The 23446-nt window shown below is 32.4% G+C and overlaps 1 protein-coding gene across 1 annotated transcript; it reads left to right on the top strand.

Annotated features, from left to right (window-relative positions):
• Nucleotides 1–91: 91 nt before the first annotated feature.
• LOC127717996 (UBX domain-containing protein 7-like) lies at nt 92–22739 on the top strand. The gene is made up of 11 exons (XM_052223881.1): nt 92–198; nt 3549–3693; nt 7890–7954; nt 8844–8912; nt 9764–9882; nt 10746–10892; nt 12619–12709; nt 16857–16910; nt 17397–17870; nt 18512–18591; nt 22186–22739. The coding sequence occupies exons 1-11, from the start codon at nt 147–149 to the stop codon at nt 22342–22344; spliced, it is 1455 nt and encodes a 484-aa protein (XP_052079841.1). The 5' UTR covers nt 92–146; the 3' UTR covers nt 22345–22739.
• The last annotated feature ends 707 nt before the right edge of the window (nt 22740–23446 follow it).

Genomic DNA, 23446 nt, shown 5'->3' on the forward strand with positions numbered 1-23446 from the left:
TTGCTTCCTATTCTTATTTAAGATTTTAACTGGTAATTAGTGAAACTTTTTTACTGGTTTCCAGTTATATAATTAGGACGCTCTTCCTACACAAGAGTAAGATGGTTACCAGAAAAAAGAGGTTTCCGAAGTTAGCGGCTTGAAGAATGGCAACAAATGTTGACAATGCTATTTTAGAGCAGTTCTGTGCAATTACAGGTTATTTCGACTTCTATTTTTCCGATCTAGACATTTAATTATTTATTATTTTGAATATCATCATCACAAAAAGCTCACAACGAATTATATGTCTGTAATTAAATCCTTGTTACTCCATCAATCATTTTGATTTTGTCGCTTTAATTTTTAAATGAAACGAATCAAACCCCAGAATGGGCAGATGACTGAACGTGATTTTTAAACAGTAAACTAAGATTCTGTTATGAGAAAGTCCTACCTGATGAGCTCCTGAAGATTATTGATATTGAACATTGTTCGTGGTATTAACATGTATCCTTGTTTCATGGGTTTTCGTGCTACATGTATTAAGAATGCATTGTGACGTCATAATTTCCATTGAAAAAGCATGCATAGAACGAATTCATATAACGTACAAAAACATATGACCTGACAATACATGTAAATTTTACTTGCATGTAGTAATCACTTAAACCAGTATTCAGATATACACATTTGCAGGAAATTGTGTTCTCCTTTAGGATGTTTTATGAATAATTTTGAAAATAATGAAATTGTAAAAAAGTTGAAACCTTGATTGTGTTGTTAGAGTTTTTTAGGGCCATTGTCATTGTACAGTGAAACCTGTCAGTCCTGAACACCTCAGGACTTTGTATTTTGTTGGGTTTTCACAGGTGTTCGGATCATAGAACTAAATGTCAGTGGACAGTTTAAAGTAATTTTGACACTAACTGAGAGAAACACCAAGTGAAACAACAGACCACAAGTGTGTCATGTTGATTTCAATGCAAACAAAAAATAAAATGAAATATGTCAAAAAGATGTTTTTAGGATGCATAAAACAGTAATCAAATGCATCCACCAAAGTCCTCTGTTAATAAATATAAAATGCTGTTATGGTTTAGGTCTAGACTGTGTTAGACCTCTGTCTATTAGCGTGATAGTCCCAACAGTCAGGGGAAACAAGTGATTTTAGTCATGTTAGTATCACACTGTCTATGTTAGTGATTTAAAAATTTCATTAATCACCTATTTAAAGGGGCATTACATGTAGCTACGAAATATATAAAAAAATATGATTTTTTTTTGTTCAATCATTAATCATGTTAATGAAAGTGAAATAGTGAAATAATAATTTGCTTTTAGCAGCCAGTTTGGTTCAATTTTGTCAAAATAAGCTAAGAAAAACTGCTGATGAATTATTTGCTTGCAAGTGAATAATTTGACCTCATTGAATCCGTATTCATGTGACCTTCAATTTAACCCCTTATCTAGAGAGGGGTTACACATAAACTAGGCGTGTTCAGCTATTAAAAGGAAAAGAATGTAAATGAAACAAGGGTGAACCATTCAGGTGATTGATTTGATCCACAAAAAATCATTCTTATGCAGTTAAAATCAATGATTTAACAGACCTAGAAAAATCCAAATGCATTTGCTCAATATCTATTTATATTTATATTTGGTTAAACGACCATCGGCAGTCTGGTTAATTAGTTTGCATCTAGACTAAAATACACAGTAAATGCTGATACATAATATCGAGGCCACATGGTCCATGCATTGATAATTGTTTATTTTAGACTCTTTGTAATTTGGATGTATAAGTTTTAGTATGTTATAAATCAAATACACAAAAAATTGTATGAGAATTTGAGTAAAATTGGTGACGATGAATTTAACAGCTATTGCCTCTTTAAGTGTTTAAATTTTTGCCCCTCAAATTACTTGTTTCAGTGATTTTAAAAAGCCTTCTCTAATTTTTCAATGCCAAAATCACTTATATAAGTAGTACCCCTGACAAATTGACAATGCATGACTATCCCAGTCTACATCATTGTCTGATTCAATTAAGTTTTCTCCCATAAGCTCACTGTTTAAATCAGATTCATAATCCCTGTCAAATTTCTGATTCTGTGGTTAAATTTTTAACAAAATTGTTACTGTTGAATAAAATCAGCTTATGAATGTCATCAACCAGCGGGTCTTCAGACTCATCTGCATTTGATGGGTTTATTGAAGGAATCCCACATTACATAAATATTTAGCATGGTGTATATCTTTACGTTTGAGAATGTCACACACACTAGCTTTTACTGATCCCACGTTTCAACTAAGATCATTTCAAGAATGATTTGAAACTGCCTTTGAATCTTTAATTAATTCCAATTTGTATTAAAGAGAAAGTGCCGAATCCATTCTTGCCCTTTTTGGGGATGAAAAGGTTCCTCATTTTGATCAAATTTACAAATTCTTTTACAAGCTAATTAGTTTAAATTTATACAAACAACTCATCTTTAATTAAATCAAACTTCAAATACCCTCAGGGATCCTATGTCAGCTTGTGTTTGTTTAATCACCCATGCCTATAATCATGATAATTGAAAATACCTACATTGTTTTGATTGGTATTGATAAATTTTTATTACAAATTAACTAATAAGCTGTTAAGAATCGTTTAGAAATTGGTATCAATAGGGTTCAGTTTGTCCAGGTTGAATTAACAAATTGTTGGTTTAAAGTGAAATTTTGTTTTATCAGATTCAGTTTTCGCAGGTGTGACTGTACATGTTTCATGTGTAGATAGAAACTTAAAAATACAAAAATGTTCAGCAAGACAACATCTGCAAATAGGTCAGCATAGATGAAATTGTCAGTTGTTTTCTTATATATATACATGTAGTACGGTAGATCTTGTCCTTTTAAAATGACATATATTTATTTACCCTTTTTTGTGTTTTTGGCAAAAGCTAAAGACATGAAAGAAGGTACTTGAGAGAAACTGTAAACAGAAAAATTATCAGCATTAAACGATAAATAAAAACGCAATTTTAATCATGAATTATCTAGTCTACAATGTTGCCAAGTGTCCATTGTTGAAGATGCACATAGAGTCTTAGTCATAGACCTACATGTAGGTTAGAGACACAGCAGGCTCTTTAGAGCTTCTAGTTTCATTTATTTATAACCATGATATTATGATATAATTACATTAAATGTATGTTTCATGAGAATCTGTTAGTTTGATAAGCTAACATCAATCGTACGACATTAAAAAATTAACCTTCATATCAAAATGAAGTGTTACATTCATAATGACATGTACTTCCACAAAAAAGTGCACAGGTAAATATAAGAAAAACTGGATAAAAATTTTTTTCATGGTCTTAGCATAAAAATGTAATTATAAGAAATGAATGCTTCTTTTAGTAATTTGATAGAGTTGTAAAAGTGTTGATTGTGCACACATTTTCAGAATGAAGCGCTTCATACAGAATGTGCTTTGGTCAACACTTTTACAACCCAATTGAATTACAGAAAGAAGCATTCATTTCTTAAAATACATTTACATTTTCTTTTGAAATATTTAGGAGCTACAAATGAAGTTGGTGTTCGTTTGTTAGAAGCATGCAACTGTAACCTTGACATGGCCATAGGAATGCACATGGATAGTAATGCGGATGGTGTTGTAACAGAGAATGATCAGCCGTCAACATCAGATTATGGGAATGATGGGTAATATATTGATAAACTATCGGATGGTGATATTTTGACATTAAATAATTATAATTATTAAAACCACAATGAAGCATATAATCTGCCTTCAATCCCTAAATATTGATCATGATGGAAATAATTTTAAAGGGCATGGATACTTTTTCTAAGTACATATAGATACATGTAGGTGTCAACTCTCTCAATATCATCCTAGTATATTTTGAAAAGTTTTAAAAATCTCACTCTGAATACCAGTCTCCTGACAGGGAGGTAAAATCTCACTCTGAATACCAGTCTTCTGACAGGGAGGTAAAATCTCACTCTGAATACCAGTCTCCTGACAGGGAGGTAAAATCTCACTCTGAACACTAGTCTCCTGACAGGGAGGTCAAATCTCACTCTGAACACCAGTCTCCTGACAGGTAGGTAAAATATCACTCTGAATACCAGTCTTCTGACAGGGAGGTAAAATTTCACTCTAACACCAGTCTCATGAGCGGGAGGTCAAATCTGCCACAAAAAAAGTTCAAATTTTTTCAATTTTCGTCGTATTTTGATTTTATTGTCTCGCCTTGACTGGGTCAAAAAGTGAGACATAGGTATGCTGCTTCCGGCGTCAGCAGCGGCGGCGTCAACAATGTATTAGTTTGTGATAAGGTCTAGTTCATGTTATCCACTAGGGTACATTGTAGGTCAATGATATTTGGTATGCAGTTGTATTAGCATTGGCACATCTCATTACCATGGAGATTATTTGGCCCCGCCCCCTCAGTCAAGGTCTATTGACTGAAACTTTTCATAGTTTACATGTATTAGTTTGTGATTAGGTCAATTTATGGGGAACCACTAGTGGTAGGTCAATGATATTTGGTATTCAGTTGTATAAGCATTGGCATATCTCATTTCCATGGAGATTATTTGGCTCCGCCCCCTAAGTCTTGGTCTATGGACTTTGAAAATTATGCTAAGTTTACATGTATTAGTTTGTGATTAGGTCAGTTCTAGGGGAACCATTAGTGGTAGGCCAATGTTAATTGGTGTTCAGTTGTATAAGCATTAGCACATCTCATTTCCATGGAGAATATTTGGCCCCGCCCCCTCAGTCATGGTCTATGTAATAGTTATACACCAAGGGATAGGTGTGTCTGGATAAGAAACCCCATCGGCCGGAGGGGTTTCTTATCCAGACACGCCGTATCCTAAGGTGTATAACTAACTTACACCCCATTCTAAACCCTATATTTGTTAACATTGATTATTAAATGAAAACAAAAAACAAAACAAAAAACGATAGCATATTTATTGAAAATATCAAACCATGATTTATAAGAATATTTTTATATTACATGAAACCCCACTAGAAACCTTTCTTTGGTTATCTTTGTTCCAACTTTGACAAGTGAGTATATTTTACAAATGTCAAAGTTGTTGTTTTGCATATTCCCGTTAAACCATGTGCTAATATGGATCAGCAGGTCAAGGTTGACTGTTTCGTGTATTCTTATTACAAACAAAAAATACATCATGCTCCTTGTATACAGTTGTCAATATGGACAGGTATAAGACGGACGACATTTTGTGGCAAGCGTTGGATTTGATAGAAGAGACTAAAGATAAAGGCAATATTACAACCCAAAGTACTTACCTGTATCAGTTTAATAACGGTAATCATAGCTGTATTTTATATCTTACAATTTTATCAAAAACAAAAGCCCCCCCCCCCCTCCTTCTCGAAAATAAACAAACATTCATATTCAAACATACTAAGGGATAGGTGTGTCTGCATTAGAAACCGGACTACCAGACAAGCTCAACATACAATATTTAATATAGAGGAACTCCCTTTTTGGGGGGCAATTAGGTACTGATCCAACCGGGGGTTCCCAACTCAAGAGAAAGCGGGGGGGGGTTCCAACCATTCAAATGCATTCATATTTAATAACCGCAGAACCCCCAACCCCGGGGGGGGGGGGGGGGGGGGGGGGGGGGGGGGTCCGGGAGTTAGAATCCCCATTTTTTTTAAAGATCAATGCTTTAGAATATAGACATATGACTGGGATAAATAAAATTACCTTCAAGCAAAGGAGTATTTAAAGGGTTATTTTTTGTATTCAAAATAGATGCTTATTGGAATTTCCTAAAATGTGTTTTTTTAATATCTTGAAACAATTTGTAGTGAACACTATTAAGACTATATAGTTTTTTCTTATGTTCATGCTATTTAAAAAATAATCAATTTCTATTGTTATGAATAACAATGGACTCTGTTTGCGGGATGTAGAAGCAGGGGTTTCCAGAAACCCCGCTCGTCACACCCTGTGGTCATAATCCATTGTTATTCGTAACAATAGATCTATTCAATTTACACTTGTTTCAGAAATAGAAACGATGAAGTATAACAATAGAACTGGGGTGTAATTACTTTGAAACTTTTGCTTAGTTTACATGTATTAGTTTGTGATTAGTTCAGTTTAAGATGAACTGCTAATGTTAAGTCAATGATATTTGGTATGCAAATTTATTGGCATTTGCAAGTATCGTTTCCATGGAGATTATATAGCCCCCACCCCTGATCATGGTTCATTGACTTTGAAACTTTTACATAGTTTACAAGTTAATGTTTGTGTTTAGGTTTGTTTAAAGGGAATAAGTCAATGGTATTTGGCATGCAGTTGTATTAGCATTGGCACATCTCATTTTCATGGAGATTTTTAAGCCATGTACCTTTAGTCATGGTTCATCGACTTTGAATATTTGCATAACATACATGTTAAAAGTATTGCTATTTTAATTTCAACATTTGCATTATCAAAATTACAAAAAGGCGAGACATATCTCTGTGATAACAGTTTTATTAAAAAAGTTGTTTGTCTTCTGATATCAAGGATATGTTGTTTCAGCTTTTTATATTTATTATCATAAATGATATAATTTTTTTCAGTACAGTTTGCAAGAATTTGTTAATCATAAAATTTAATGAGATCACAACCGGTTTTTGTTGGGGTTCTTGCTGTTACTCAGTCTTTAATTTTCTACTTAGTGTTTTGTAGACTGTTTTTGTCTTTTCATTTTTTTCATGTTACCCAGTATGCCATTGTTTTGTCTGTCTCTCTTCAAATTATGAGTTTTAATTGTACCTTTGGTATCTTCTGTCAAAGTATATTTGTTCCGCCTAACAGAAGTTCCACTGGAAACTTTGTTATAAACAATGTCATAATATCTGTTCCTGTTGGATGTTCCTGTTGGAACAAATATTCTATACCATTTATTCCGTTAGGAACATTTACTGTAATATTTATTCCAGTGGAAATAATATTCCAGAATATTTTTTCCATTTGGATTTTATATTATGAAGGAATTTCTATTCCGTGACACATCTGCCTATTTTTCTCTCTCCTGCAAAATGAAGGAAAAATTATTACAGAAAACACTACAAATACCACTGAATACAGTAAAAGAGTGGTGGAAGATACCAAAGAGATATTCAAACTCATAAATCAATGACAAACTGAGAAAGTAAAGGAAAAGGACAAAAAGACGAACAACAGTCTACAAAACACAACATAGAAAACTAAAGACAAAGACATTCGAACCCCGTCAAAACCCGGCAGCCATCTCAGGTGCTCTGGGAGTAATATAATATGAAATTAAGGATAGCTGAGAACTAGATCCCCTACTTTGGAGATTTAAAAAGTTGGCAGTTATACATGTTCCATTTGTCATTCAATTGGTCAAGAGTAAAAGAGGGAGGTTTAAATTGAGTGCCCAGAAAACTTTTCTAGCTCCACCATAATTTGCAACCTTGTGAGTGTTTTTTTTTTCAATACTTGAGTAGTCTCTGTTCCATTTAGAGCTTGACATTCATGTATTTTAAAGACACTCGTTGAAGACTTTACATCACCCTGAGGATGTCTTATATCTTAATTTTTGTATCATAGGGTTACCATGGTTACTGTCTCGCTGGCATATACCCCATAACTCCTTTTATTCATTAAAAGTAGCTGCTTGATTGACACTTAGTTATATATAGATGAATGAAGGCTTCCAAAATTGAAGAAATAAGTGAGTAAATGTTCATCTTGTTTAATTAGAAAAATATTTAAGTATTTGCCATTAGGTAAACACATGAACATAATGCTTACTTTGTCTCATTATTATTTGAAGTTGATTATCAAAGAAGTCAGATAATTTTGCATAGTCTTATTTAATTGTAGGGATGAAGTTAGAGCTCCAATACCACAGAGAAGTGAGACATTGATAGAAGAAATGCCAATTTATGGTAAAACTCAAATATTACCCGCTACTGCTCATACTGTTGGCACATCAAAAATATACATTGTAAAAATATTCTTTAACTGTTTTTATCACTGGACTTTATAACTGTCAATTTAAAATTTACCCAATTTAATGTGTGCATTTATTGTTGTGAGTCTTAAACAACAGACAGCTTTGGGAAAATTAATTAACATGATTCCTGAAATATATATCAGAACATAAAAAGCAAAAATTAAAATGCTATTTTGAATTAATGCAATGATGTTTGAAATATATATGTAACTAAAACAGTAATCAGGTCTATTGGAAATTTCAAAACTGTTTTGTAGAGTTCAATTGAAAGTCTGAATAATCATTTGTAACCATAATCATTGATAATTGGAATAGAAAATACACGGTTAGTACATGTACAAATGTTACCTTATGTAAATAGTATACATTTCCTCTATAAAATGTGCTATCATGTTTCTAGCAGATATTGAACTTTGACTCCACAGGTGGATTGAATTTCCTCTTGCACAGTGAGCTTCTATGTTCATATCTAAACATTGAAAAAAGACAAATCAATGAGAACAAATCCAAAAGCACATTTATTAGAGGACACTATAACATTGATTAAAATTAAAGTATTGAGATTTAGTGAGATTGCCAATGAAACAACTATCCACCCACAAAATAATAAAGGTGTGAACACTATAGGTAACAAAACGCCTTCAACACTGAGCAAAACTCATACAGTATAAAAAGTTTTAAAAGGCCCCTGCCTGACAAAATGTGAAATAATTCAAAAGCGACACCACCAGCCTCATATATGCACATGTCTGAGAATGTTGATTGCAGTGTAAATGAGGCACTTGTTTTGACAGAATATTCTCAGCTTATGTTTTCCATAGGTTTTAGAGGCAGAAGAAGAAAAGCAAGATCGGTATTTGATGGATTTCGGGATTTTCAGGCTGAAGCAAGTAAGATATACAGTACACATAAGACGATTCCGTTAAAAATCTTTTTGTTGCTGTTTAGTGAAACTCAGTAAAACATAGATATTGCTCATTATTGAGGGTGATAACTCATTGATTTAGAATCTTGTCAGTAATGGATATGTGTAATACTTATTCAATTTACAGACAGATACTTCAGTATATTTATGGGGGTCTGGGTGGCTGAGTGGTCTTAATAGTTCTTCATTGATCACTAACCTGTTAACATTGTCTTTATTAGTTCCAACCACAGTCATGGCAAGGTGCAAATGACTCCAACCTTAATTGACCAGGATTGAAAGTTTCCTGCTAAAAATAATGGTTCTAGCCAGGTACTCTGGCTTCCGCCACCAATAAAAAAATTGGCCCCCATATATAATATAACCAAGTGTGCTAAAAGTGGTGTTAGACACAAACAATCAAACAGTCAAAATATTTATCAACAGTCAAAAGCATTTACTTAAAAAACTGGCCCCATCAATATAACCAAGTGTGTTGAAAGTGGTGTTAGACACAAACAATCAATCAATCAAAATATTTATCAATAATCACAAACATTCACTATCATCAGAAAAGGTGGTTTTAACTAGTTTGCCATGTGTTGGCTCTTCTGTATTATGTTGATGTCTAATATACATTTATGTTTGTGGTACATGTATTTTCTGAACTTGATTTTTCTTTGTGTATTCTTTCATACATGTATTTAATGTCATTCAACTGACGGAGATTAAAAAGGGGGAGGATTTCATACTAAAAAGGATTGTTTAAACCTGGCATGTATCCATGTGAATGTTCAAAGTCTGGAACGTTGATAATATTTGTGTATTAATTTTCAGAACAACAAGAAGAAATGTTAACATCTGGCAGTGTCCCCAGTGTTCCCAACAAGAAGAGAACATTAGAAGATTTATTTCGTCCTCCTATAGATATCACTTTCAAGGGAACATTTGCAAGTGTAGGTGATTATAAGGGAGTATTTTATAAGATACTTAAGAAATGTCTCTCCTATAGATATCACTTTCAAGGGAACATTTGCAAGTGTAGGTGATTATAAGGGAGTATTTTATAAGATACTTAAGAAATGTCTACCCAAACTTAAAAAAAACATTTGATAAAATCAAATTGGATGCTATCACCCTTGATAGAAGTTCAAATCTTAAAAAAAACCCAAACAAACTGTTACATATAAAAAATAAGATGTGGTATGATTGCCAATGAGACAAATCTCCACAAGAGACCAAATGACACAGAAATTAACAACTGTAGGTCACCATACGGCCTTCAACAATGAGCAAAGCCGCATACAGCACAGTCAGCTATAAAAGGCCCCGAAATGACAATGTAAAACAATTCAAACGAGAAAACTGACGGCCTAATTTATGTACAAAAAATGTTACATGTATTTTAACATTTATTTATGGTTGTGTAGATATTAAGTAGCAGAAATATATAAATCATTTGAAAGTTTTAACATGATAGCTTCTTTGTGTTCATACCACATGAACAATTCTTGTTTAACCATTTTTATGATTAAAAAATTATGCTTAGAAAGTTCAAGAGGTTATTTGCTAACAGAAGAAATTAAGTCAATGAAGTAAATAAGAATCAAGATTTTCTCTTTCTTCCTCAGATAACAATTTAAGAAAAGACTTCTATAACAATCCAAAAAGAATTGTTTACTAACAAGAAAATTGGAAATGAAATATGAATGTTTATGCTGGAAGCTTTAATTAACATGCAAAGTAGTGACTATGGTACATGTAATTGGGATTTAAAACAAATCTGATCTGTATATTTCAAACAAGAGTTGTGTTTCAGTTACGAGATGAAGGTAAAACCAAGAATAAATGGCTATTGGTTAATGTCCAGAATGTACAAGAATTTGTTTGCCAGGCGTTAAACAGAGATGTATGGAGCAACAGAAATGCCAAGGCTGTCATCAAGGACAATTTTATTTTCTGGCAGGTATAGTAAAACCTTTATTAATAGCTATGAGCTCCTGTAAATAGAATATGTATAAATATATAAAAAATCTGATATCTAACACTGATAAAAATGTCAGTATGAAGGGCTTGTTCTGTCCTGAAATAATGATATTCAGGGTTAGAAAAAAGTAAGATAACAAAAGTACCGAACTCCAAGGGAAATTCAAAAGGGAAAGTCCCTAATAAAATGGCAAAATGAAAAGCTCAAACACGTCTAATGAATTGAAAACAACTACCATATTCCTGACTTGGTACAGGCATTTCCTAATGGAGAAAATGGTGGGTTAAATCTGGTTTTATAGCTAGCTAAACCTCTCACTTGTATGACAGTTGCATAGAATTCCATTATATTGAAAACAATGTGTGAGCAAAGCAAACAGACATTATAGGTTAAAACGTCAAAAATTGGGGTTCAGCAGCCAACATTGTAATATAATCTTAATCACTGTAAAAACAAATAACTATTTCAACAAAGAAAACACTTCAAATAAGATTAAATTAAGTTTTTTTTCTTCTATGGAATATCATTTAACAAATAAAGGATATGTTCAGGTCTTTTTCTACAAAAAAAAGGTAGTGGTATGGAAGGAATGTTATATTGTAAAACATGGATGATAGGGTTCAGAAGAGTTTTCACAATATAAATATGTTGGATGTTTTTGTATGATTGACAGGTCTTAAAAGAGAGATATTCCACATGCCTTTACATTTTTCATTTAAAATCTTTAAATCATCCCCATGGCTTTCATTTAGAGAGGGGATGACATGCTTTTGTGATATGGAATATAAGGGGTAAAAGAAGTTGGGATGTGAGTTAAAGGGGGTGATAAAAAGGGGATGTGGAATATAGGGGGTCAAAAGGTGCAGATTTGGGACATAGGGGATATAAAATTGGGATCTGGGAAAAATTACGAAGAAAAGCAGGATTTGGGAAATAAGCAACCTTGTGTCGCCCCTATTTAAGGGGAGGTACCTGCTGCTTTTGTACATCTTAATTATTGATTAGTACCCCTGAATTAAGAATGTTATACAGTATATTTAATGTGCTCATAGAATATAGAGAAAAAAGTCAAATTGGAAAAGTACCAGTCAACATAAAAGATATTCAAACCCATGTAAATTGTATTAATTAAAAGGTGCATTGACCCCTTACATTTATTTTAGAATAGATCCTAATTTTAACCTTAATCTTTTTTTTTTAAAGCAAACAATTCTGTTAATGCTAAGGATATTTTCATAATTGATGATAGAAGGATGAACATTTGCAAGGAATATATGACTCAATTTTGGGAGATTGAAAATTCAAAAGGAGTAATAGTATATTTAAACTTTTATTATTATTTTCTCTTGAAATTCACTGTAAGATTTTAATTCACATACAAACAAAGAAATATTATTTAAGCTTTTATTATAATTTTCTCTTCAAATATTCTTTAAGATTTTCATTCATATACAAAAGAAGTAATAGTATTTAAGCTTTTATTATTATTTTGTCTTAAAATTCACTGCTAAAATCACAATAATTAAACTCACATTTTTCATGTTTTTGTTCATTCTTAAAAATGCACAAAATAATTTCTGAATTTACAGTATTATATTATTTGATGCATAACTTGAACTAAAGTGGTTATTGAATATGGTCTTCAAGGTCCAAATAGTAATGTACCACTGGTAACTTTATTTTGTATTTTAATTATTTTTTGCAGGTGTATCATGATAGTGAAGAAGGAAAGAAGTTTTGTCAGTTTTACAAAGTCCACCAGTGGCCATTTGTTGCAGTGGTGGATCCACGAACAGGTAGCATAGCCTTTCATACTGTAAAATACACTGAAGCCATTAGCCCTCCCAACAGATAAAAGTTTGTTCTCAGTTTTGTTACATACAGAGAGCATGACGTTTTTACCATATACTATAGTGACTTCATGTTTCCATTCAGATGAGACCAGACTGTCTTTTAAGGTGTAATACCACCATTGATTTTCCCCTATTAGTCTTTGTTAAATTTGCACTTTTCAAAAAATTGTGCAGAATTTATCTTTGTTTCAAATAAAGAAATACTTGGCATGAGTAAAGTTTGATCCTGTCCAGTACTATAGAAAAAATTTCACATAACATTTCATTGCATATAAGAAAATAACCATCACTGGAAGTTAACCAATCAAATTTTCCCCCTTTTTTAACCTGTATACAAGCTTTAGTAACCATGTAACCTCAAGTTTCCAAAATATTCTATAGAAACCCCAAATAAAAAAATAATGGTGCTTTGAAATACCCAAGATATATGTTTATGACCCAGAAATGTTTTACTGCAATGAAATGTAGGATCAATTACCTACAACTGTCAAATTCAAGGGAATATTTTTTTTCGACCTATTTTCGTATGCAACCGGATGTGACGTACTATGATTTGGTGGTATTACACCTAAAGAAGACTTTTTTGTTAAATAAACTGAATGTGACTTTTTTCCTTTGTTATACTGGTTATTTCAAGCATTCCTGTCAAGTTTTGTCATAATCAGTTCAATAGTTTGAGAAAAATCTAGTATAATGTAAGACGACATCTGCAGCGATTCGAGCTAAATTTCTTCGAAAAATCCAAACCAAGCCGCATCATGATAGAATATAGTGTGGACCAATAAATGATCAAATATTTATCTCATCTGCCTACAAACAGTTGAATATGATACAAAAGATGACTTTAGGATGATAAATACTACCAATGGACCTCTTTGTCTTCCTTATAAGGTCTCTTCTGGTCCATTTATACCTCTCATTTCCTCAAAATTTCTACTTTATAGGCCAATAAATAAAAATTTTGGGGTAACTTTCACTCATTTATGATAGAAATGTTATAATAAATGATTAATTGAAGTATTCAAGCTGAATGAACTATCCGTATAAAAGTTTACTGTCTCCAAGGAGGTTTCAATAAGTCCTTACGTAAAACTTAAATTTACGCCGCGTTCCAGAGAGGGACATAAAAAGCTTCTCTTTTGGTGAATAATTTGTTGTTACTGCTTTAAAAATAATTTCATTTACTTAAAACTATATATTTATTAAAGTATTTCTTAGGAAAATTTTTTCTAGTATAGCAGAATATAAGAAAAAAGGAGAAAAAGCTCCCCAAAACTCTAAGTATGGCTTATTCTGTCAACTAATATTCATGGTAAAGTCCTATTTCAAGGAAATTTTCTCATAAAATGTGTTTTGGAGACTCAATCCACTCAGAATATTTCATTATTAGTAATATTTCACTTAAATAGCAAGAAATTTTAACACATGAGAGTACTCACAAGGTCAAAGGTGCATGTACAGCTTCCTATATTAGGTGTAATACCACCATTGATTTTCCCCTATTAGTCTTTGTTAAATTTGCACTTTTCAAAAAATTGTGCAGAATTTATCTTTGTTTCAAATAAAGAAATACTTGACATGAGTAAAGTTTGATCCTGTCCAGTACTATAGAAAAAATTTCACATAACATTTCATTGCATATAAGAAAATAACCATCACTGGAAGTTAACCAATCAAATTTTCCCCCTTTTTTAACCTGTATACAAGCTTTAGTAACCATGTAACCTCAAGTTTCCAAAATATTCTATAGAAACCCCAAATAAAAAAATAATGGTGCTTTGAAATACCCAAGATATATGTTTATGACCCAGAAATGTTTTACTGCAATGAAATGTAGGATCAATTACCTACAACTGTCAAATTCAAGGGAATATTTTTTTCGACCTATTTTCGTATGCAACCGGATGTGACGTACTATGATTTGGTGGTATTACACCTTAAAACTTTCACACAGATATATTGTGGATTCCTTATTCAGCACTGATCTAAAACAGCAGTTTTTGTACTTACTTAGTTTAAACATAATTTATTGTTCAAAATGACAAAGGGATCAGACACAAGTTTAACAACTTAGTAACATGTCCTTTTTGATGAGGGGCGTAAAGGAGGGTTATCTGCACAGAAAAATGCGAAATAAAATTGCCATTTCACGATGAACGAACAATCAAAAATTTCTTGCACGTTGATCTTTTTACCGATTTTACGAAACATGGTGAATAACTAACCTTTTTCTCGGCTGCACGTGAAATAAAAATGGCAAAACACGTTGCACGAAAATAACCCTTTACCACCCTCTTTGATTGGTACTTTGTGTCTTTTGTCTCTCTGTTATATTTAAAAATAAGAAGATATGGTATAATTGCCAATGAGACAACTCTCCAAAAGAGACCAAAATGACACAGAAGTTAACAACTATAGGTCACCGTACGGCCTTCAACATTGAAAAAACCCATACAGTATAGTCAGCTATGAAAGGCCCGGAAATAACAAATGTAAAAAAATTCAAACGAGAAAATTAACCACCTGATTTAAATACAAAATAATGAAGAAAAAACAAATATGATATACAGCAACAAACAACAACCACTGAATTACAGGCTCCTAATTTGGGACAGGCACATACATAATGTGGCGGTGTTAAACAAATTTGAAGGCGCCAACCCTTCCTTTAATCTAGGACAGTGGTGTAATAGTATAACATAAGAACAGACTATAAAAATCAGTTAAAAAGGCTTAACTCATCAGATGGATACAAAGCAGAAATACATCTAACAAAAGCACAGAGTGGACGTGGCAGGGTACTTATACATCCCCACAACAAAAAGACAACTAAGTACAGATCTGAGAGTACTCGCAGTTACTAGTTCTAGTTCAAAGTCAGTAACAACTAATTTAAAAATCATGCATCTACGACTAAAATATCAATCAGTTCACATCCAAAATCCAATGGATTTAGTGTAAAGACGTCATTAACAGTCAGAGAAAAAAATGACTTGTTTTTTGTGCTACCTACTTATACTGTTCTGATGAGTCAAGCCATTTTAAACTGATTTTTACAGTTCTTTTTTATGTTGTGATGTTACACCACTTTCCCGTTAGGGATGGGGTGAGCATTGACAAATTTGTTTAACCCAAGAACATTTTATATATATATGCCTGTACCAAGTCAGGACCCTGTACGTCAATGATGTAGTCATTGGTTGCTGTCTGTCATATTTTTTCTGTTACTTAGTAATTGTTGTATAATAAATCAGGCTGTTTGATTTCTTGTTTTATATTGTGTCATGATGGAGCCTTTAATAACTTACTGTATGTTATGAGTTTTGCTCATTGTTGAAACTTGTTAAACCAGAGAAAACAAACAAAAAATTATGCACACAACAGATATAAAACCATGTTAAGTGAAAATTGATTTACCAGTTTAATATTCATATTTCAGTTTCACATGTGAAAATCTTAACAAAAGAAAAATATTTTTGTTCCCTATTGTTATATGGAGTGTCTTTTATGAAAAATTAATTTTTCCATTCCAGCATTCCCTTTGTCCCTAAGTAGTTAGTCATCATTTTAGTCTATTTATACCAAAAAAGAAATATCCAGGCTAAATGCTGCAAAATTTATTGAGATTTAATAGGTTTAAGGTGGTACATAACACTACAGGGAGATAACTCTGTAAAAATCAGCTGAACGTTTTAATCACATGCTATTGTTAAGGAAATATTAAGCCTCTCAATTATCAAAATTAGTGTTTGTCAAACTGCTATATATCCAATGAAATTTTTCCGATAAAGTGTGTGGTTCAAGTTTGTTGAAATTTTTATATTTTTGTCAAAGGGTCAAAGTAAATATTTTGTCAAAATTTTATGAAAATTAAACGAGCCAAATTAAGTTTAGTCAAAGTGTTTGGTACCACCTTTATATGGTCTGAAACTGGCCATTGTTGACATTTGGCATTGATCAATATATGAGCAATACAGGTTATTAAGAGCCTCTAGTTCTCTTATCCAGTATTATTTAAGAACCAGAAATTTTAATTATCACCATTGCACTTGGTCTTAAATTGATTTAATTCTTTCATTTTCTTTTTAAGGTGAAAACATGTCAACATGGAACAGATTAGATGCCACAGTTTTCTGTGAACTAGGTAAGCAATATATTTTAATCTAAAATAATATGTTTTTATGGAGCATTTAATACAGTATTGAAATTAAATTTTGTTGTTTTGCATGTAATTTATATACAAACATAAATCAATTCTATAGTTTTCTTGTTTGAATTGTTTACATTTTATCATGTTTTGGCATTGTATTACTTACTATACCTTATAGGTGTTGGTCATTGTTGAAGGCTTAATGGTGACCTATACTTGCTTTGATCATTTGGTCTCTGGTTTATAGTTGTGTCATTGGCAATCACCTAAGAAAGACCCAATTTATTTAGTATGTTGGGATAGATGTTTGACAGGGTCATCCTGACCATGTTCTAATTTTTATGGATAATTGCTATTGGTGTTTTTGATACCTATACTAAAACCTTGATTTAAAGTCTTTCAATATTAAATTCAGTCATAAGCAGTAAAGCATGCAAGGATCTTGTTTGTTACATGATCTACTGAAACCTTTCTTTACAGTTACAGATTTCTTGATGGAGCATCCTTACAATGATCCATCTGAGGAACCCAGTCCAGCAGCAAAACGTGCACGTCGAGAACCAAGCATCGTGGATGCTACCGAAGATGAACAATTACAGGCAGCCATGCAAGCTTCTATTAACCAAAACAAAGTGCCTCAAACTGTTATTATAGATTCAGATTCCGACAGCAATGATATTGAAACATTCTCAGGTTCCGAAGACGAAGTGTCACAATCCCCTCTTAAGTCATCGCCAGATGTAAAAAGTATAAAATCAGCCAAAGAGAAGTTAAACGATAATAAGACAAACACTGATAGTGCTAGCAATGACCAAGATTTGAAAAACGATTCCGTAAACAATATTTCCAATTTAAGTGAAAGTGAAAGCAGCATGTTGAATAATACAGGAAGTTCAGATAATTATTGTTTAAGTGAAGACAGAAATTATAAACATTTCCTTGGTAAAGATACAGGTAAGTTTGAATCCTTGCTATCCCTATACACTACAACAGAATTACCTAACAGGGATCCAGTAGAAGTATACATAACACTGCAGCAATGTGGGATACTACCAGTATACGGAAAAAGATTGTTGCATTAAGTTTCCTGCCCATCTAGATCTTTTATAGGGTGAAATCACTTGGTATTTGCCTAAGAAAAAAAGCATGATACATTTTAAATTGTAAGATATATAAGTTTGACACAAAAAGAAACTAGAATTAACATATAAACATGGTCATAATGACACCCCCCCCCCCCCCAAAAAAAAAAAAAAAACACAAAAAAACTATTAAACTATAAACTATCATATGATTAATCACAAAGACCAGGCACATTTGAAATAAAAAGACTACATCTAAGATGTCACTACTGTGGATTCATTATTGGTGGAATATCAATTTTTAAGGATTTAGTGAATAAATGTTCAAAGAAGTACACATTTTCTGTAGGCTTGATTGTAGACATACCATTACCATTACCATAAAATCAAATATCCAGGAAAATACAATTTTTTTGAAATCTTGGAACATTGTTTCCTACAAAAAGAAAAGAATTCACAGTATATGTTTTATGTAAAAATAATACAAATATACAGCTCTCTTCTACATTTCAGATCCTCAGACATCACTGATGATCAGATTTCCTGATGGAAACAGACAGCAGTTTTCGGTATCCTGTAAATCTAAACTTATGGTAAGTAGACTTTGGATGTTATCTTTATACCACAAAAATAATGCATTAATGATTAGGTTAAATGATGATTGAATTGCGATTTTTGGTTACAACCTTGGCTTTCCGTCATAAAACTTTTCTCAGTACTAGGAGAACAAAATTTGTGATGGAAACACCGAATCCTGTATTTTGATTGGTTGATATCTGAGTCTTAGTACGATGATTGTGCTCAAAATTTTTATGACCTCAAGGCCAGGTTAAACTGCAGGTTCTGAAGATTTTCAAATTAATGGTATAAGAGTTTTGGGACTTTAGTCTTGAAAAATTCAGCAGTGATAGGCACTTCTCATGTATTTTAGATTGCTTAACTAAATCTTTAGGAAGTTTAATTTGTCCTCAAAGTATGAGTGCTTTAAATATAAAAATAAGGAGATGTGGTTTGATTGCCAATGAGACAACTCCACCAGAAACCAAATGACGTAGAAGTAAGACTAGTTTTGCTTGCTTGCTTTTGATTTTATAAATTTTCTGATTTCTTGTACTTTCGTTATTGGACTTTTATTTCTCAAAATCTGATAATCTCAAGCTCATCTTAGGACAAGTTTTCTTGAATAAATTTTCTGTAAATATTTTAAACAATGGAAAAAGGGATCATTAATATTAGCCTTATTTTCATTTCAAAGATTTCGTAATTGTCATTCCAATATTTCATCAGATGAAAAATAAAACAGCCTTGGTGGTCATGTGCATATGCTTCCCCTGACTGTTTGACTGTCATAAAAAGTGTTTTACTTAAAAGAAACCCATTCACAATCATTTCATTTTGCTTTCTGGTATTTTAAGCCTCTTCTTTTAGGTACATAAAATAATTTGAGGACTTTTAAACTTGGGAGAATTTTATTAAAGTTTCAATCTTTTACCAAGAGCATGTAAAAAATATCATTTTATGTTCACTTGGAGGAAATGTAGAGAGGCAAACAATGTTATTACTTAATTATTGACCCATAAAATACATGACGCATTATTAATAATGATATCAGCTAATAGGTATTACGTTATATAGATACAATGGATAAGCGTGGATTCTTGAAAAAGAAACCATGAGCCCGGAGGGCGAATGGTTTGTTTTTCATGAATCTACGCTTATCCATTGTATCTATAACTTAAACTATTGTGTTAATTTTTCAAAATTAAAGCCTTTTCTTAATTAGAAGGTATTGTAAGTGAGTTTAAATAACCATGTTATCATGTCCAACGATGCATTGATAAATCTCAGATCACAATTAATTGGTTAACAAAATACAAATATAACTACCTTTAAAAGATCTTTATATTACCAGGCATATGAATATTATCTGTTTATACAAAATGAGACATATTCGAAATTATTTCTAATAAAATTGAAAATGGAAATGGGGGACGTGTCAAAGAGACAACAACCTGACCAAAAAGCATATATAAAGTATATATAATAAGTATGTTATCGAAATTTTTCTAGCACTCTAGGCACATCACGATTTTCTCGCATAAGAATTTGCAAACAAACCTTTGTAAGATTATGTAGTAAAACAGATGAAATCATACTATATTTATGAAACGAAAATTGACAAATAGAATGTAATCATTTTTGTTTCAAACATGTGAAATAGCCAATAATAATTAAAAAAAAACACGGTAAAACTCGCAATTATTACAAAAATATCCACTATAACATGCAAAATTAGAAAAAAAACAGGATAACGTAAGAATTGGAACAACAGAGATAATACAGGGATTCGAACCTAAACCGACAAATCCCTATCTTGAACTCATTGATTTTAACCATGCTAACCTCGCGGCTACCAACTCATACTATACCACTGCCTATTGTGTCTATATAAAGGTACAAGCCATGTGTGTTGATGAACCGATGTATATCAGATGTTCATTTAAATACATAAAATAGACATCTATAGTATAACCCATTGGTAGCCGAGAGGTTTCGTCGATGTGTTGATGTCAGTCACACATAACAGATTTCAAGGAAGGGTTCGATTCCCAGTGAAGGCATATAAAAATTACAAAAATTAAAGGTAAGTTTTTAAATTAATTCCATTAGTGAACAGAAATCAGTAAATTAGCCACTTCAAACTTAATGAAATTAGGCACACAAAGGAAACAATTGAATATAATTTGGTGAGTCAATTTCAGCGGCAGATTTAGGAAGCGTTGATTCTAGAAAAAGAATCCACGGTAAATGAATAGGCTGACGTCACCACAATGGTTTAATTTAATTTATCTTATGCAAAATAGTGCATTGGTTTAGGTACCATTTACATGTAACCTTTTTTTACACCCTATAAACCTTATAGTAAAGTAGAGCAAAAGTAAAGTACCATTCTTTCTAAAACTTGGTATGATGTTGTTGATTGAACGCCCTTAAATCCTGTTAAGTAGAGCAAAAGTAATGCACTAATAGTAATACTCATTAAACTTTGTATGAATTTTTTTATTGTACACCTTTTAATCCTGTTAAGCAGAGCAGAAGTAATGCACTAGTCTTCAATAAACTTGGTATGATGTTTGTAATTGAACACCCTTTAATAATGTTAAGCAGAGCAAAAGTAATGCCCAAGTCATCATTAAACTTGGTATGATGATTTTTGTCTCTCCTTGACGAAGTCAAAAAGCGAGACATAGGTATGCTGTTTCCGGCGGCGGCGGCATCAACAATGTATTAGTTTGTGATTAGGTCAGTTCAAGGGGAACCATTAGTGGTAGGCCAATGTTAATTGGTATGCAATTGTATAAGCATTAGCACATCTCATTTCCATGAAGAATATTTGGTCCCGCCCTCTCAGTCATGGTCTATTGACTTTGAAACTTTTGCTTAGTTTACATGAATTAGTTTGTGATTAGATCAGTTTCAGATGAACCGCTAATGTTAAGTCAATGATATTTGGTATGCAAATTTATTGACATTTGCAAGTCTAGTTTCCATGGAGATTATATAGCCCCACCCCCTCATCATGGTTCATTGACTTTGAAACTTTTACATAGTTTACAAGTCAATGTTTGTGTTTAGGTTTGTTGAAAGGGAACGACTTATGATAAGTCTATGGTATTTGGTATGCAGTTGTATTAGCATTGGCACATCTCATTTCCATGGAGATTGTTTAGCCATGTACCTTCAGTCATGGTTCATTGACTTTGAATAATTGCATAACTTACATGTTAAAGTATTGCTATTTTAATTTCGACATTTGCATTATCAAAAGTACAAAAAGGTGAGACATATCTCTGTGTTAACAGTTTATTATTGTACACCCTTTAATCATGTTAAGCAGAGCAAAAGTAACACACTAGTCTTCATTAAACTTGGTATGATGATTTTTACTGTACACCCTTTAATCATGTTAAGCAGAGCAAAAGTAATGCACTAGTCCTCATTAAACTTGGTATGGTGATTTTCATTGTACACCTTTTAATTATATTAAGCAGAGCAGAAGTAGCGCCCTAGTCCTCATTAAACTTGGTATGATGTTTGTTTTATGGTAATGCACCAGTTCTCCTTACACTTTGTATGGTATTTGTTTCATCATATTAAACTTACGATTTCTTTCTTTTTTGCTATAGGCATTAGTGCTATATGTTGCAGAAAATGGATTTAGCAATGAACAATATGAACTTGTCACAAATTTCCCAAGACGCAAATTATCATACATGGACTTTGAACTTACATTGGAGGACGTGGGACTTTATCCCCAGGAATCAGTGTTTGTGCAGGCAAGGTGAAGAATATCATGAAGAGTCAATCTTTATAGACAATCTAAGCCAAATGTACAGTGAATATCATTGATGATATAACTAGATCTCAATTTTAAGCTCAAATTCAAATCGTGCCTCAATTACAATAGGTAAACGCCACCTACCTCGAGATTTTTTTTATTGTTTTACCTGAAATACATTCCTATTTATGGAGTGGTAAGGCTAAAGAAATTATTTGATATGCAAACATTCAAACTGGAAGGCAGGGATTAATGGAAGTGATACTCGCTTTTGAATGAGTCAGTTGACAATTTTATGTCAGAAATGCCAGTGCCATCTCAGGAGTTTTTCAGCTCAGCCAGAACAGGAATTATATTGGTGCATAATTTATGTAAATTTTTAATAAATATTTTTACCAGCAAGGTTAATTTGAATATGTTTTAAGCCTTACTTGCCTATCAAGTACACAAATCAGTATTTCTTTGTGAGACATTTGGGTTGTGTCTTAAAGTACTCTTAAGGGAACGACCATTTAACTTCAAAGGGGGGTATGGTTTTTTCCTAGAAAAATATTCTGATCCCTAATTTGATGAACAAAAAAATTGTGGTCAAGCAGATGACAAAAAAAATATTCTGAATCCAGATTTTCCCCATACCTTATAGTGTTGAATTTAAAAAAAAAATTTGATTGATAGCCATGATAGCGTCAAAAAATATAACCCCCCCCCCCCCCCCTTGAAGATAAATGGTTGCTCCCTGACCTTTTAACAAAACAAAATCCTCCACAGGTACCCAGAAGTTTTTTGAAAAGCTGGAACTTTCAAGCCATTGATGATATATATATTAAAATCACACCACACCTATTGCATTCTTACATTTACTATTGCAATAATTATACTCCTGTTCCTAAGGAGGAGCTGTATACTGTTTTAACCTTTCATCTGTCCCATTAAATTCCATAGCATTTTTCATAGCTTCCTGAAATTCAATATCAGACTTCATGTAACCATGTGATGCTTCTTCAGATTCATAACCCAAACCTTATATATTGTTACACATGATAGCAATGTATGAAGTTTCTGTCATTTTATCTTTAGAATTAATTAAGAATTTTCAGAATTTCGTAATC

Source organism: Mytilus californianus, unplaced genomic scaffold (assembly GCF_021869535.1).
Source record: "Mytilus californianus isolate M0D057914Y unplaced genomic scaffold, xbMytCali1.0.p SCAF_1, whole genome shotgun sequence".
In the NCBI taxonomy this organism is placed as follows: Eukaryota; Metazoa; Mollusca; class Bivalvia; order Mytilida; family Mytilidae; genus Mytilus; species Mytilus californianus.